At 34.3% G+C, this 16934-nt stretch overlaps 1 protein-coding gene across 1 annotated transcript in view; it reads left to right on the forward strand.

Moving 5' to 3' along the window:
* Window positions 1–16638, forward strand: part of AGBL1 (AGBL carboxypeptidase 1) — an 832111-nt gene extending 815473 nt beyond the window's left edge. Inside the window, exon 23 of the mRNA XM_044660138.1 lies at window positions 16345–16638. Within this exon, the coding sequence (XP_044516073.1) occupies window positions 16345–16597 (253 nt within the window). The 3' untranslated portion in view covers window positions 16598–16638. The remainder of the gene's footprint in view (window positions 1–16344) is intronic.
* Window positions 16639–16934: the final 296 nt, after the last annotated feature.

The raw sequence follows: 16934 nt of genomic DNA on the forward strand, positions 1-16934 counted from the left end.
CACTATATATATATATATATATATATGTATATATATATACATATATATATATACATATATATATATACAACAGAAGTTTGAGAAAGTAGCAATATCAATGGATTGAAATAGTCATAGAAAACTTTGGATTAAGAGAGGGAATGTAAGACTACTCATGGAAATTGAGAAGAATTAAGATAACTACAGCTGAATGAGGAAAATATTTCATCTGAAAACAAAACCAAGATCAAATGTCTAGAAATGAGGATTATGGTTAGGTATCAATAAAGAAAATAACTTGGTTTGGATGGAAGGATAGGGTAGAATAGGTTGGAAAATATAAGGAAACATTGCATGGCATTATTGGAGGAAATCCAGAACGTATTACTACAATAATGTTAGCACATTTCTCTAAACATTCTTAATTCCAATGCCTTCTCTACGTTAATTACTTCCTATTTATCCTATTCAAAACTTGGTGTGTGTGTGTATGTATAAATATATATATATATATATATATATATATATATTTACATGCTGTTTCCCACAATAGATTACAAATGCCTTGAGGACAAGAAATAACTTTTGTCCTTTTGTATGCCAAGAACTCAGCACAACACTTGGCACAAAGGAAGTACTTAATAAATGTTTATTGATATTTACTTTAAACATTTCATTTTGAATTAAGGGAAGAATGATTTTTTTAAATCATTTATTGAGAAGGCTGAGTCAAGATATCAGATTAGAGGCAACCTAGCTGAATTCTCTTAGTACCTCCCTTCGACTTTAAAATAATGCCTCAAATCACATTTTCAATTGACAAAACCAGCAAAAGCTCAAGATGAGTTTTTTTTTACCCTATGAAAACTTAGGAAATTAGTAGGAAAGATTTCTGATGCCAGAATGGAAGCCTGTCCAGAGGCTCCACAGAGGGTGGCAGCAATAGCTGCCACAATAATGACAGCAGCTTTGGGAGCCCTTAGAGAAGAGTCAGTGATAGGATCAGATAACTTGCTATAAAGAGTTTATAGGGGAACTTTTGCTGGCACTGGATATATCTGGTCCTGATTAATGACCATATTACCCATAAGAAATTATGGGTCATACTTCCAAGGTGGTAAGGAGCACTGGAGTTTGGTCACAATGAAGTAAGGGCCCTGGTCTCAACTCCAAGACAAATAAAATGCTAGGACTTATTTCTACAGGAGACCAAGGACCCTGCCTTAATACGACCAGAGACCATACCTGGAGATTTCAGTGACCATAACTTCTCTAAGGTATCCCACACCACTTTGGACTCCCTAAACACTTACACAACTCCAGAACTCACTCTGAAAACAGAAGCACAAAACAGCCTGAGACTTGTGACAATGCCTTTCCACATCTAGATGAGCAGAGTCCAATAAAATTCTAAATCAAGAAATAGAGTTGAAAAGTGAGCAAACAACAATATCAAGAACTTGACTATAAAAGCTATGACAGTGGCAGGAAAGGCCAACACATAAAATCAGAAGACAAAAATATAACAACATTTGCAAGCAAAGCCTGAAAGAAATATTCTAAGTGGATGAAAGTGTAATAAGAATTCCCAGAAGAGTTAAAGAAAAACATAAAAGTGGTAGAGGAAAATTTGGGATAAAATGAGAGTGATAAAAGAAAATTACAAAAAGAGAATTAACAACTTGCTACAAAGAAGCACAAAAATACTGAAAAAAATTATCTTAAAAAACAGAATTGGCCTAATGATAAATGAGGCATAAAAATTCCCTGAAGAAAAGAATTATTTAAAAAGGAAAATAGGCAAATAAAGTTGGTACAAAAATTCAAAGGAGAAAAGAACTTCTTAAAAAACAGAATTGGAAGCTAATGACTCCACAAGATGTCAAGGAACAAATTATTAAAAAGATAGAAAAAAACACAGAAGAAAATGAGAAATACTTCATTGAAAAAACAACTGACTTGTAAAATAGATCTAAGGAAAATTTAAGGATTATTGAAGTACCTGAAAGTTATGATTGAAATAAAATCCTACAATTCATATTTCAAGAAATTATCATGGAAAATAGTCCCAATATCCTAGATCCAGAAGGTAAAATACAAATTGAAAGAATCTTTTGTTCACCTTTTTTTTACAGTTTATTTATTTAATTAATTAATTTAGAATATTTTTCCATGGTTACATGATTCCTGTTATTTCTCTCTTCTCCCATCTCCCTCCTATAGACAATGAACAATTCTACTAGGTTTTACATGTGTCATTGATCAAGACCTATTTCCATATTATTGATATTTGCTTTAGGTTATAGTTTAGAGCAGTGATTCCCAAAGTGGGCATCACTGCCCCCTTGTGGGTACTGCAGTGATCCAAGGGAATGGTGATGGCCACAGGTGCATTTCGGGGTGGTGAATAATTGTAGGGGGCGGTGATACTATGTGACAGGGGATACTAAGTAATATTTTTTTCTGGAAAGGGGGTAGTAGGCCAAAAAAGTTTGGGGACCACTGGTTTAGAGTCTATATCCCCAATCAAATCCCCATTGACCCATGTGACACTGATGACCTTCTGAAAGAACAAACAAGATGAAAATTACCAGAAATATTATAGCCAAATTCCAGAGCTCCCCAGTCAAAGAGAAGATACTTCAAACAACCATAAAGAAACAGTTCAAGTTTTGTGGGTCTATAGTTAGGATCAAAAAATATTTAGCAGTTTCTACTTTAAAGGAGTCAAAGGCTCAAAATCTGATATACTGGAAGGCAAAGAAGCTAGGATTAAAAATGAGAATAATGTACCCAGAAAAACTGAGTATTATCCTAATGTGTGTGTGTGTGTGTGTGGGGCAGTTAGGTGGCTCAGTCAATCGAGAGCCAGACCTACAGACAGGATATCCTGGGTTCAAATCTAGCATTAGATATATTTTAGCTTTGTGAACCTAGATAAGTCACTCAACCCTCATTGTCTAGCCTTTACCATTCTTCTGCCTTGCAACCAACACGTAGTTCTGATTTTAAGATGGAAAGTAAAGGTTTAAAAATGCCAGTAAGGTGAAAAAAGTATATTTAATGAAATAGAGGACTTTCAAGCATTCCTGATGAAAAGATCAGAAATGATTAGAAAATCTGGCATTCAAACACCAGACTCAAGAAAATCATAAAAGGATAAACATGAAAGAGTAATCATAAGAGTCTCAATAAACTATATACTTAAATGGGAAAATAATAAATATAACTGCTAGGAATTTTATAATTATTAGAGCCAATAAAAGGAATTTACATAGACAAAGGGCTTGGTGTCAGTTGGTTGTGATGGAATATTATTCCCCCCACAAAAAAAAATTTAAAAAAAAGAAATAAGGGGGTTAGAAATTAGGTTGCATTGTAAAAAGGGGGAAGGGAAAGATAAAATTTCTCATATAAAAGAGATTGTACGAAAGGGCTTTTTAAAATGGAGGGGAAATGTACTATACAGCAGTGATCATCAAAACAGTATGGTACTGGCTAAGAGATAGAAGGGTAGATCAATGGAATAGATTTGGGTAAATGACCTCAGCAAGCTAGTGTTTGATAAACCCAAAGATCACAGCTTTTGGGACAAGAAATTTAGATTAGGGGAACAAAGAATGCTATACCTATCAGATCTATGGAAATAATTTAATACCATGCAAGAGATAGAGAATATTACATGATGTAAAATTAATAATTTCAATTATATTAAATTTAAAAGGTTTTGTATAAACAAAACCAAAGCAACCAAATTTAGAAGGGAAGTAACAAACTGGGGAAAAAATTTATAACAAAATTCTCTAACAAAGGTCTAATTTCTCAGATTTATAAGGAACTAAGTCAAATTTGTAAGAAATCAAGACATTCCACAATTGGCAAATGGTCAAGGGATACTATAATTTCCCTCTTTATATTTAAGTCTTATCTTTATATTTAAGATATGTAATTTATCTTCATATAGGGTATGAGATGTTGATCTAAGTCTAAGTTTTCTTATACTGTTTTCCAATTTTCCAAAGTTTTTTTTTCAAATAGTGGGTTCATTTGCCCATATAAATATATAAATAGGACATGCAAATAGCCATTTATTTTACTTACTTTTAAAATAGCACACTGACTTTACTTGATGTTATAACTTTAATGGGTACCTAGTATTCATGCTAATAATTCTATATTCCAGAATTTTATTTAAAAAGAATAATAAACCTACCCCAGAGATGGAGATTTTTCTTTGGGACAAGAAAACAGAACCCATGTATTCTCTTTTACAAGTGACTTGAGACTATAAATTTTTAGACCTTTAACAGAAAGTGCTACTAGTTGTAATTCTAAAAACCTGGGGCCCTAAATAGGCAAGCAAGAACATCATTTCAGCAAGAGAAAAATTAATAAGTGAAATTTTGATTTATATTCAATACTGACATGTAACCATGCTGCTGATTACCCATTTTCAGAGTTTAGGAATAAGCAGGTGGATAAACAGCATTGCCTGATTTATGAAGTGCTGGCATTCTATAAATCATGAGGAAAACCCCTAGCATACTACTGATCTTAATTGGTAACAGCCTAAGTAGATAATGATTAGTAAGTCTTTAGGAAAGAAGGTGCTTCATTAAAATGAGAGATATAGAGCAACTTGATTGTAAAAGTCTCCAGCTGTGAACTTCCATGTTTAAAAACACTCTGCAACATCTCACCTGCTAGGTCCCTGATAGCCCAAAGAAATACTGAATCTCTATATAAGAAAGGACCTCGGGACCAGTCTGTTATACACTGCATGCTTGGACAAGAAATGTCAAAGAAATGGTAGTCATCCAATGTTTTAAAACTTCCACTGAAGAAAGGTTTTCTTTTTCTTAAGGCAGGTTATAACATTTTTTAATAAATTCACTACTAGGAAGATTCATTAAAGTTACCTGTATTTCATCACAGCTCCCACCCCTACCTTCTAGTTTTGCTCACTAGACCCAAGTAGTAGCTGGTTAAGTTTAAAGGGAAAGCTCTTCATGCACTTGAATAATAATAATAGCTACCACCTGGAGACAGAAATCCTGCTGAGCCCTACTGATAACAATATTAAATATTGAAGGTCAAATAGAGATTCCTGGGGATTCTGTTAGAGCCCTTTTTCTAAGGCTATATTGAACCATTAGTGAATACTTTTATAGTCCAGACAGTCAATAATTTCTTTTTTAAAACATCTACCTTTCATCTTAGAATCAATATTGTATATTGGTTTCAAGGCAGAAGAGCAGTAAGGGTTAGACATTAGTAATTAAGTGAATTGCCCAGGGTCACATAGTGAGGAAATTTCGGAGGTCAGATTTGATCCCAGGTCCTCCCATTGAGATCTGGCTCTCAATCCACTGACCCACCTAGTTGCCCAAAGTCAATAATTTCTGAATCCACCAAATGCTACAATTGTCTTGTCCACAAGAGAGGCAGCCTATATTAGATAGAAAGGCCACCAGGAAGATTAATGTTCAAATCTGGTATCTAACACAAACTGGCTTTATAACCCTGAAAAATTCATTTAGCCTCCCATTTAAGTGCTGTAGGACTAAGACTGCAGATTATCTATTCCAATAAACTCAAAATCTCTATTCTTATATGATTGATATTATTATTCCAGAAATTTGTTTGTAGTACAAGTCATGATCACTGGTCTAAAATTTATATTCTAAATTCCCTTCCTCTTTTTTGGAAAACATATAAAAAACATCTATACAGTCTTTTCCCATTCACCATGATCTTTCAAAGTTCAGTGAGAATGATACAAATAATTAAATAGGATCATTGGACAATACATTTTCTGGAATCTGGGTTGTAGTAGATCTAGACCTGATAGCTTGAATTTTTTGTGTTGAAGTAGATTTGACCCTAATATATCATTCATTATCTTAGATATCATTATCTTAGATATCTTAGATATCAGTACAAACCATTCTTTTCTTCCCTTTTCCAATACATGTACTCTCCTTTGCAGAGAAAAAAAGGAACACAATGAATTGAAGAGCTCTGTCTTTTCTTGATGATTTATTATTATTCTTCCATCTCTCCCATCCTACCTTTCCTTTGCTATACTTTTCCTCAATATAACTAAAACTAAACAGAAACTTTTCCTGCTTTTAGCTTTTCTATTCATTCTCTATTTTAAGTAGTCTAGATACTCTTCTGACAGAACCATGGCACATACCAGCCTTTTATTACATGTTCAACTTCTATATTCTAAAGATAGCTTTTAAAAATCTTAAGTTTTTGATGATTATTTTCTATTTGCATTGGATTCTTTGAACAATTCATTATTTTTCTTTCCATTGTGAAAATTCAATTGCTTTAGTCCTGTCCAACACTTCATGACACCATTTGAGTTTTTCTTGGCAAAAATATCTGACTAGCTTGCCATTTCCTTCTCCAGCTTATTTTCTGGATGAGGAAATTAACACAAAGTAAAATAACTTGCCCAGGATCACATAAATGTCTAAAGTAAAATTTGAACTCAGGATGGTAATTATTCCTGACTCCAGGTCTGACTCTCTGAACACACTTTGCCATTTATGTTTTCTTTTTATGGACATTATTTACCTTATTGTCTTTCAAATTTAGTTTCCAGTACATGGAGGTATTCCTTAAAACACAGACTATGTGGCAAAGCTAAGATGACAGAGAAGATATACAGACCAACCAGATCTCTACCAAGTTACCCACTAAACAGCTGAGATATAATCTCAAAATAAATTCTGGAAGAACATAAACTACAAGAAGGAGGGAAATAATTTTTCAGGCCCAAACAACTTAGAAGTCTGGCACAAAAGATCTCTTGCATAGGGTTAGAAGTGGAGTGCAAAGCAGCACTTCAAGGTATGTCCCACTGCTGCAGCAGGTCTTGAAGGCTGCTGAATCAGCAGCAAGGGCTTCTGGAGCTCTCAGCTACAGATAGTAAGGGGGAGTCAGATCACTACTCAGAAGATTACAGAAGTCCTTTTGTAAGCTTTAGGTTGAAGACTCTTTTTGAATTACCCTTATATAGATACAGGGCCCATCTTTGGTTTGGGGACTCAGGGCATAGACTAGTACACATAAGTGCTTGTGGTTGCATGAGAGAAGACACTGGTCGTGGTACTAAGGTGGAAAATGTGCATGTGGTTGATCATAGACCAGAGCACAATTTGGGAGAACATTAAATACTTGTCTCCTTAGGTCAAACCACCTTGGAAGAAGTGAAACCTCAGATATCCCCAGAGCTGGCTCCAAAGGTAGTTCCACAAAAAACCTGAATGTTGGAATTGTGCTCCCTGAACCACAGGAACAGACCATAAATTTAAAAGTTTTTTTAAGTTACTAGAGAAATAAAAAATATGGAAAATGAGCAAACAATAAAAAAGGGTCAACATAGAAAGCAATTTTGGTTACTAGGAAGACCAGAACACAAAAGCTGAAGAAGACAACAATGTCAAAGCTGCCTCATCTATTGCTTTCATGTCCAAAAGGAATTGAAAAGGAGCGTAAATGGACTTAAAAATCAAATAAGAGAGGTAGAAAAAAATTGGGAAAAATGAGAGCGAAGCAGGAAAATCATGAAAAAAGAGTCAACAGCTTGGTAAAGGTGGCTCAAAAGTACTGAAGAGAATAATACCTAAAAAAAAAGACTTCACCAATTAGTAAAAGAAGTAAAAGAGTCTACTTAAGAGAAGAAATATTTAAAAAGCAGAATTGAACAAATAGAAAAAGAAAAGATATATAAAAATTCAATGAAGAAAAGAACTTCTTAAAAGGTAACATGGTAACATTGACCATATGGGAAAAGAGGTACAAAAAATTTTTGAGATAAAGAATTAAAAAAAATTGAATTGGCAAAATGAAAAGGGGCAAATAAAAGCTCAATGAATAAATTCATTCGTTGAGATTACAATTCAGCAAGTGGAAGCTAATGAGTCCATTAGATGCCAAGAAACAAATTCAAGAGAATGAAAAAGAAGTAGAATAAAATGTGAAATTTGTCATTGGGAAAAACAACTGACTTAGAAAATCAATCCAAAAGAGAAAATCTAAGAAATATTGAACTGCCAAAATATCATGATTAAAAAAGAAGCTTAATAATAATCTTTACAAAAATTATCAATTATTCTCAAACTAGAGGTTAAAATAGAAGTGGAAAGAATTCACCAATCAATCATCTACTGAAAGAGGAATTAAAAAGATAACTGTAATATTTTCACCAAATTCTGGAACTCCCAAGTCAAGAAGAAAATATTGCAAGAAGACAAAAAGAAAAAATCAAATATCATGGAATCACAGTCAGACTAGCACAAGATTTACCAGCTTTTAAGTTAAAAGAATGAAGAGGCTAGAATTTTATATCCCAGAGGGCAAAGGAGTTACCCCTTCAACCAAGAATCACTCAGCAAAATTGAGTATAAACTTTCAAAGGAAAAAAATGAATATTAAATGAAAAAAGATTTTCAAACATTCCTAATAAGAAGATCAGAGCTGAATCAAAATTTGACTCTCAAATATAAGATTCAAGAGAAACATAAAATAATAAATAGGAAAGAGAAATCAAAAGACAATCAATAATATTAAAATGCTTAAATTCTTACATGGGGAGATGATTCTTTTAACAACTAAGAACTTTATGATTATTAGGACAGCTAGAAGCAGTATATATAGGACATAAGGGTGCAAATTGAATATAATGGGATGATATCTTGAAAAATAAAATTAAAGGGTATTAAAGAAGAATGCCTTGAGAGAAAGGGGAGGGGAGAAATAGAGTGGGATAAATTATCTCACAAAAAAAGAGAGAAGAAAGAACTTTTACATTGGAGGGGAAGATGGAGGAAGTGAGGAGGTGAACATTTCAGGCTTATTCTCATTAGTATTGGCTCAGAGAGGGAATAACTTACATAATCAATTGGTAATAGAAATCTATTTAATCCTGCAGAAAAGTAGGAGGGAAAGGGAATAAGTGCAGAAGGGGCTGATAGAAAAAAGGGCAGAGGGAAACTGGGTGTCACAGTTCATTGAAAACCAGGTCTAGAGAGAGGAGGTCCTAGGTTCAAATTTGGTCCTATACACTTCCTAGTAGTGTGACCCTAAACAAGTCACTTAACCCTCATTGCCTACCCTTCCTCTCTTCTGCCTTAGAACCAATACAGAGTAGTGATTCTAAGATGAAAGGAGAGAGAAAAGAATAAATGTGAGTGGGGATAGGACAGAGAGTAATTATAAGGGTGAAATAATTTTTTTACAAGTTTCTTTAATAAAGGCCTCATTTATCAAATACATGGAGAAATGAGTTAACTATATAGGAATACAAGTCCTTCCCCAATTGTTAAATAGTCAAAAGATGTGAATAGGCAGTTTTCAGACATAGTAATTATAACTCTCTATAGTCATGTGAAAATATTCTAAGTCACTATTCATTAGATGAATGTAATTTAAAAAACTGAGCTACTATTCAATACCTATCAGACTGGCTATTATGACAGAAAAAAGAAAATGAAAAAAAAAAACTAGGAGGAAATATAGGAAACCTGACACTCTAATGTACTGATGGGAAAGTTGTGAACTGATTCAGTTATTTTCTAGAGCAATTTGACCCTATGATCAAATAGCAGAGGAGAACAAACAAGTAATCATATCCAAACCTTCCCAAATTGAAGACCAGAAATGAACAGCTGGAAGCCTTGAAGAACCAAACAGACCAGACTCAAAAGGAAAACCAAAAGATTATAGCTGAAAACCAGTCTCTAAAGGCTAGAATTAGGCAATCAGAGAAAGTTGCCCACAAATCAAAAGACTTAATAAGCAAATTGGAGACCAAAATCAAATAGCTGGAAAACAGGATAGACAAAATTGAAAAGGAAAATCAAAAGAATAGAGCAGAAAACTAGTCTCTAAAGACAAGAAATGAGCAAGTAGAAGCCAATGATCTCTCAAGACAACAAGAACAAATAAAGCAAAGTCAAAAGACTGATAAAATAGAAGGAAACATGAAATATCTCACTGAGAAATTGACAGATAAAGAAAACAGGTCTAGAAGAGATAAGTTGAGAATCATTGGTCTTCTTGAAAAGGCAGAAATTAATAGAAATTTGGACTCCATACTAAAGGAAATTATTCAGCAAAATTGACCTGAAATTCCACAACAAGAGGCCAATATAGACATTGAAAGGATATATAGATCACCCTCTACACTAAACCCTGAAAAGACAACCCCAAGGAATATAATAGCCAAATTCAAGAGGTTCCAAGTAAAAGAAAAAAATCTTATAAGAAGCCAGAAAGAGACAATTCAGATATCAAGGAGCACCAATCAGGATCACACAGGATCTGGCAGCCTCCACACTACAAGACCGCAAGGCTTCAAATATGATGTTCAGAAAGGCAAGAGAACTGGGTCTACAACCAAGGATCACCTACCCATCAAAACTGACTATATACTTTCAGGGGAGAATATGGGCATTCAACAAGATAGAAGATTTCCATGTATTTGCACAGAAAAGACCAGGACTAAATGGAAAGTTCAATATCCAACCACAAAAAACTAAGAGAAATATCAAAAGGTAAATAAGAAACAGAAGGGAAAGGAAGAAAACTCGTATTTTTAAAAACTTGCCTCTTTAAGGGTTTCAATAAGATCTAATTATTTGTATTCCTATATGGAGAAATGTTATGTGTAATTCTCTGTAGTGAAATCTATTCACTATTATACTATCCACTATTATAATAATTAGAAGAATTATTTACAGGGAGAGGTTGGAATACTAAATGGTCTAAGAGGATAATGGGGTGGGTGGGAAAGAGGGGGGTGAATAGTAGAGGATACCAAGAGAAACTTGAATGAATAAGAAAAATAGGATATTCTATTACACACAAAGAGGGCATGGGAAGGGGAGAAGATAAATACTATTTTAAAAAAGAGAAGAAGAGAGCATTAAGAGGTAATATTTAAACCTTACTGTCAGTGGAATTAACCCTGAGAGGAAAGAGTAGCTATATCCATTGAGATATAGACCTCTATTTGAGCTCCAACTAAGAAAGTCAGAAGGGATAAACCAAGGGGAGCAGAGGAGTGGGGAGGTCAAAAAAGGGAGGGGAGGAGAAGGGAGAGGGAATTCATTAGACCTTAAAAGTAAAAAGAGGGGAATAACAAGGGAGGGGGTAGAAAGGGCAGGACATCAAGGGAGGGGACAAGGATTACTGGTTTAAAAGGAAATAGCCTAAGAAGAAGGGGTAGAACTAAGAGAGGATAGCAAAATGTTGGGGATTACACAATTGATAATTATAACTCTGAATGTGAATGGGATGATTGATTATACTAAATTAAAAAGCTTTTGTACAAACAAAAACAACGCAACCAAAATCAGAAGGGAAACAACAAATTGGGAAAAAATCTTTATAACAAAACTCTGACAGGGATCTAATTACTCAAATATACAAGGATTTAAATCAATTGTATAAAAAATGAAGCCATTCCCCAATCGATAAATGGGCAAGGAACATGAATAGGCAATTTTAAGATAAAGAAATCAAAACTATCAATAAGCACATGAGAAAGTGCTCCAAATCTCTGATTAGAGAAATGCAAATCAAAATCATGCCATTCCCCAATTGATAAATGGACAAGAGACATGAATAGGCAATTTTCAGGTAAAGAAATCAAAAGTATCAATAAGCACATGAGAAAGTATTCTAAATCTCTGAGAAATGCAAATCAAAGCAACTCTGAGGTATCCCCTCACACCTAGCAGATTGGCTAAAATGAAAGAAGGGGAGAGTAATGAATGCTGGAGGGGTTGTGGCCAAATTGGGACATTAATGCATTGCTGGTGGAGTTGTGAACTGATCCAACCATTCTGGATGGCAATTTGGAACTACGCTCAAAGGGCTATAAAAATTGCCTGCTTTTTGATCCAGCCATACCACTGTTGTGTCTGTACCCCCGAAGAGATCATAGATAAACAGACTTGTACAAAAATATTTATAGCAATGATTTTTGTGGTGACAAAAAAATGGAAAACGATGGTATGCCCTTCTATTGGGGAATTTCTGAACAAACTGTGGTATATGCTGGTGATGGAATATTATTGAGCTAAAAGGAATAATAAACTGGAGGAATTCCATGTGAACTGGAAAGACCTCCAGGAATTGATGAAGAGTGAAAGGAGCTGAGCCAAAAGAACATTGTACACAGAGACCAATACACTGTGGTAAAATAGAATGTAAGACTTCTGTACTAGCAGCAATGCAATGATCCATAACAATTCTGAGGGACTTATGGAGAAGAACCCTACCCACATTCAGAGGAAGAACTACAGGAGAGGAAACACAGAAGAAAAGCAAGTGCTTGAACACATGGGTTGAGGCGGACATGATTGGGGATTTAGACCCCAAACTACCATACCAATGCAACTATCAACAATTTGGAAATAAGTCTTGATTGATGACACATGTTAAACCAGGGAAATTCGCATTGGCTATGGGGGGGGGAGGAGTTCAGGGGGTGAAGGGGAAAGTAAGAACATGAGTCATGTAAACATGATAACTTTTCTAAAAAATAAAAATTATTTAAAAATTTTTTATCAACTTGTAAAGAAAGAGCTTCCTAACCATCATTCCCATCCCCTTATCAGTCAGTAAGATAAAGTTCAAAAACAACTAAATTTGGAGTCATAGTAGCTGGGTTAAAATTCAAGCTCTTTTACCTATGACCTTTGTGGGTGTAGGTATGTTACTTAATGTTTCAGCACTTCAGTTTCCAAATGGTGGAAAATTTGGGGTGGATTATTTCTAAGTTCTATTCCACTTCTTAACAGCTTATCTACAAATTCTTCTCAACAATGATTTTATGTAAACAAGTATACAGTACTCTTGTCTAAACCATTCAGAATTTACCAAATACCTACTCTATACATGGCACTGTGTTAAGACAACTGTTAAGACATTTTGTCTTTACAAAATGAACATTTTTCTCTTCCCCTAAAGTATGTATCTTCTCTTTGGAGTATATATCAAATACCAAATCCTCAGATGTTGTGGATACAACTAGGTATACCCATGTCACTTAAAGATAAATTCAGAGATAAATATACACACAAATACTTCAAGATGGAGAGATTGTAAACAAGTCCCAAGCAATTCACCTTCCTAGATGAGTCATTTTGGTTTGTATAGTGCCTTATAAATTCTCTATACATATGTCAATGATGACTAATTAGGAAATTTTCAAGGAAAACTAAATAGAAGCTTTCAGTGAGTTACATGGAAGTTATATTTTGAATTACCCAGCTAATTGTTAAAAAATAGGATCTGGATTATATAATTATTTACTTTGTAACCTTTTAACTTGATTTTATTTATTTAGAAACATTATTTTGAGAAAAAGCTTATAAATTCCAACCAACTACTAACGGGATCTATGACATTAAAAAAGAACCCATAGTGAGGAGAAGTGTTAAATATATAGCTATTGGTCCATTACAGTGCAAGGCAGAGTTTAAAATATAATTGAGAAATAGATATCTTAACGTATGATAAATGAGAAATAAATAACATAATAAGTAGAAAGACAATAAAGTACAGATAACATTTCATTTTAAAATGATGTCTTCTTTAGTGTGGGGAGAGCAGGGAGATACCTGGGAATTAAGAAATGAATACATTTTTAAAATACAAGTCAGGATACAGACTGCAGGGATCTTTATATAAGTTTCAGTGTCCCTTCTATTTGAGATTGAAACCCCTACTATGATGTTATTGGTCCTCTTCTAAAATGAAGGATGAATAATAGAAGTTTATTAGTTATAGGCCAAAATCAGATGAGGCTCTGCTTCATATTTATGTAAGCCCATTCATCAATAAGGATGCCTTGGGCTGACCAAAGAACTATAAGAAATAAGAATTAGAAAGGCCTCAGTCACCAAAAATTCCTTCCTTTATCTGATCAATATTCTTTTCCACAGCAAACACAGTAAGTCATCATCCCCCTTCTGGTTGGAGATCTTCAGTGACAGGGATCTCTTTTAGAAACAGCCCATTACACATTATTTATGTGGTTAAATAAGTCATTGATATAATGGTTAAAAAGGATTGAATCAACCATTAGATTGGAGAAGCCCTTTGTTAGAGACCTTCTATTTTGACATTGAACTAATGAATACTTGTTAATGCTGGGTCAGATAATCAATTCTGAATTCATTAAACTTTACCAAGAGTTATACTTCTCCATTTTGTTCATAAGAATAGTGTGTTTCTTCTGTATACCGACTTAATTTTAAGAATGAATTTTATCTATGCTTTATTATATTTGTTTATTGTTATTTTTAACTATTTCTCAATTACATTAACAAAAGTTCTACGTTTTGTCTTATGATCAATACTAAGTATTGGTTCCAAGGAAGAAGTTCAGTAAGAGCTACATAATTAGGACTAAATGACTTGCCCAGGATCACACATCTAGGAAGTTTCTGAGGCTAGATTTCAACCCAAGACTTCCTGACTCTAAGACAGGTTTTCTATCTCTTCCTCTTTATCACTTTAGTAAGCTTGTCAAGAATAAAATAAAATTGATCTGACTTGACTGGTTTTTGATGAAGTCATACTTGATTTTCATAGTCATTACTTCCATTTTGAGTGGTTCACTAAACAAATCTCATGACATTATAGAATTTTGTTAGAGATTTAACTTATCATCATGGGGCAAAGGAGACGGGTCCAGTGGCAGCCAGCTACTTATGTAGGAACCTTTGGCTTCCAGGTAGGTGAGATAGCGGGATGTTGCTTTAATTTGGTGACCATATTCCTTATTCCAGAAATACCTCTTAGAAATTGATTTTCATGTCTGTCTCCTGAAATAAGGGATTAGACTTCAGTTTAGAGATTATATTCTTTTCCATTATATGAAAATTAAGACATTTGCCCTCCAATTTGATGAAATATCTCTTATTCTCCACAGTTTAAAAAAATCTCACAAAGTATATAGCATGCTAATCAAATAATTATATTCTTTTAGAATCCAAGTATCTGATTTTTCTTCACCTGTTCTTTGTTCAGTTGTGTTTATCTCATCATAACCTAATTTGAGGTTTTCTTGGCAAAGATACTGGAGTGATTTCCTTCTCCAAATAATTTTACAGGTGAGGAAATTGAAGCAAGCAGTGTTAAGTGACTTGCTTAGGGTCACAAATCTAATAAGGGTCTGAGGCCAGATTTGAACTAAGGAAGAAAATTCTTCCTTACTCCAGACCTGGCACTCTTTCTACTGTACCACCTCACTGCCCATCTTCTTGACTGAATGGTTTGAATTTATTAAAAGTTTGTTTTGATTTAAAATTGTTTTAATTTAATTTTCAAGGTGTTAGGCATAAGACTTTTGCATTAGCTGCTCACCCCCATATCTGGTATTTATTCCCTCACAACAACTTTTCAGAAACCTATGATCTATCCCTGGTGGATACTAGCCTCTAATCTGTAGGGAAGTGAAAGAGGCCTTGAATAGGAAGTTAGAGAACCTGAGAATCAATCATACAACTGAATTTATCATAGTGCCTGAACAAAGAATATGCTTATTAAATGTCTGGTGTCTAGCACTGACTTTAGGAGTTTGGGTAAGTCTCTTATATTTCCTAGGTCTAAGTATACTCATCTATAGAATGAAGGATTCTCATCTAGCTCAGGATCTATAATATTATTTTATTATTATGTTCTATATAATCCTTACAAACTTAGTATCTAGTACATAGCCTTAAACATAGTAGATTCTTACTGTATATTGGATTATATTAGTGACAATTGGGAGTTAGGGGATACAGTGGATAGAGCAACTAGCCTAGAGTCAAAAAGCGATTCTTTCTGAGTTCAAACCTGGTCCCAGATACTCACTAGCTTTATGACCCTATGCAAGTTACTTAACCTAGTTTTCCTCTGTTCTTCATCAACATAATGAGCTGGAGAAATAAATGGCAAACCACTCCATAATCTCTTCCAATAAAAACCTCAAATGGGAAAAGAGTTTGACCCAAATGAAATGATTCAACAAGAATAGCAACTGGTAAGTTTGTATGCTTTGTATAGACCTTTTAAGAACCTAGGAATTTAAGTACATTGTATTTGGTTCATTCAGTGCATTAGGAGCAGCTAGGATTATAATTTAGACTCCTGCTTAAATCAGTAGAAAACATTTCTTTTGACTAAGTCTCTCTGTCTCTCTCTCCACCACCCCCATCTTGGCCTTTCTGTCTTAGTCTCTTTCTGCTTCTCTTTGTCTCTCTCTCTCTCTGTTTCTCTATTTTTCTTTGTCTCTCTGTTTTGTTCTTGTCTGTATCTTCACCATCTATTCATTCTTGGTTGAATCTGTAGAAGGAGCAGCAGTGGCAGCAACACTGACCTGGAACTGGAAGATGAACCTCCCTGTATGGAAGAGATTGATTACAGCACAGACTCTTCTTCAGATGGGGAAACAGACATCTCTGAACTTGACAGACAGATCCAGGAGATGGCCTTGGCAGAAGCTGTAGGAGATGGAGTAGAAGAAAATGGTGTAGATAACAGGGCACAGAGTAACCCTGAGATTTGTGTCTCCAAACACTGGACAAACAGAGCTTCCCCTTGACTGTCAGAGTCAACTGAGGAATTATTAGAAGAGAAAATAAAGGCCAATGCAAATCCTGCATGGAAAGTGTTTTCTAGGTTCCACTCTGATTCTACATATACTTTCCGATCCACCATGCAAATAGATTTAAAAAATACACAAATATCTATTATCAAATCTACCCATTCTTTCAGAACATAAAGGTATAATTATTTCTGACAGTGAATTATAATTTTTAAGATTTTGTTTAGATTTAAAATCAGTTTAATGTTAGCAGAACTTTATATGTATAAATACTTATTTGCAGAGAGACATCAGAGGACTCTGAGACCCCAGATTTCCTGATAGGCGAGGTCAC

This window comes from Gracilinanus agilis, chromosome 2 (assembly GCF_016433145.1).
Source record: "Gracilinanus agilis isolate LMUSP501 chromosome 2, AgileGrace, whole genome shotgun sequence".
NCBI classification, from domain to species: Eukaryota; Metazoa; Chordata; class Mammalia; order Didelphimorphia; family Didelphidae; genus Gracilinanus; species Gracilinanus agilis.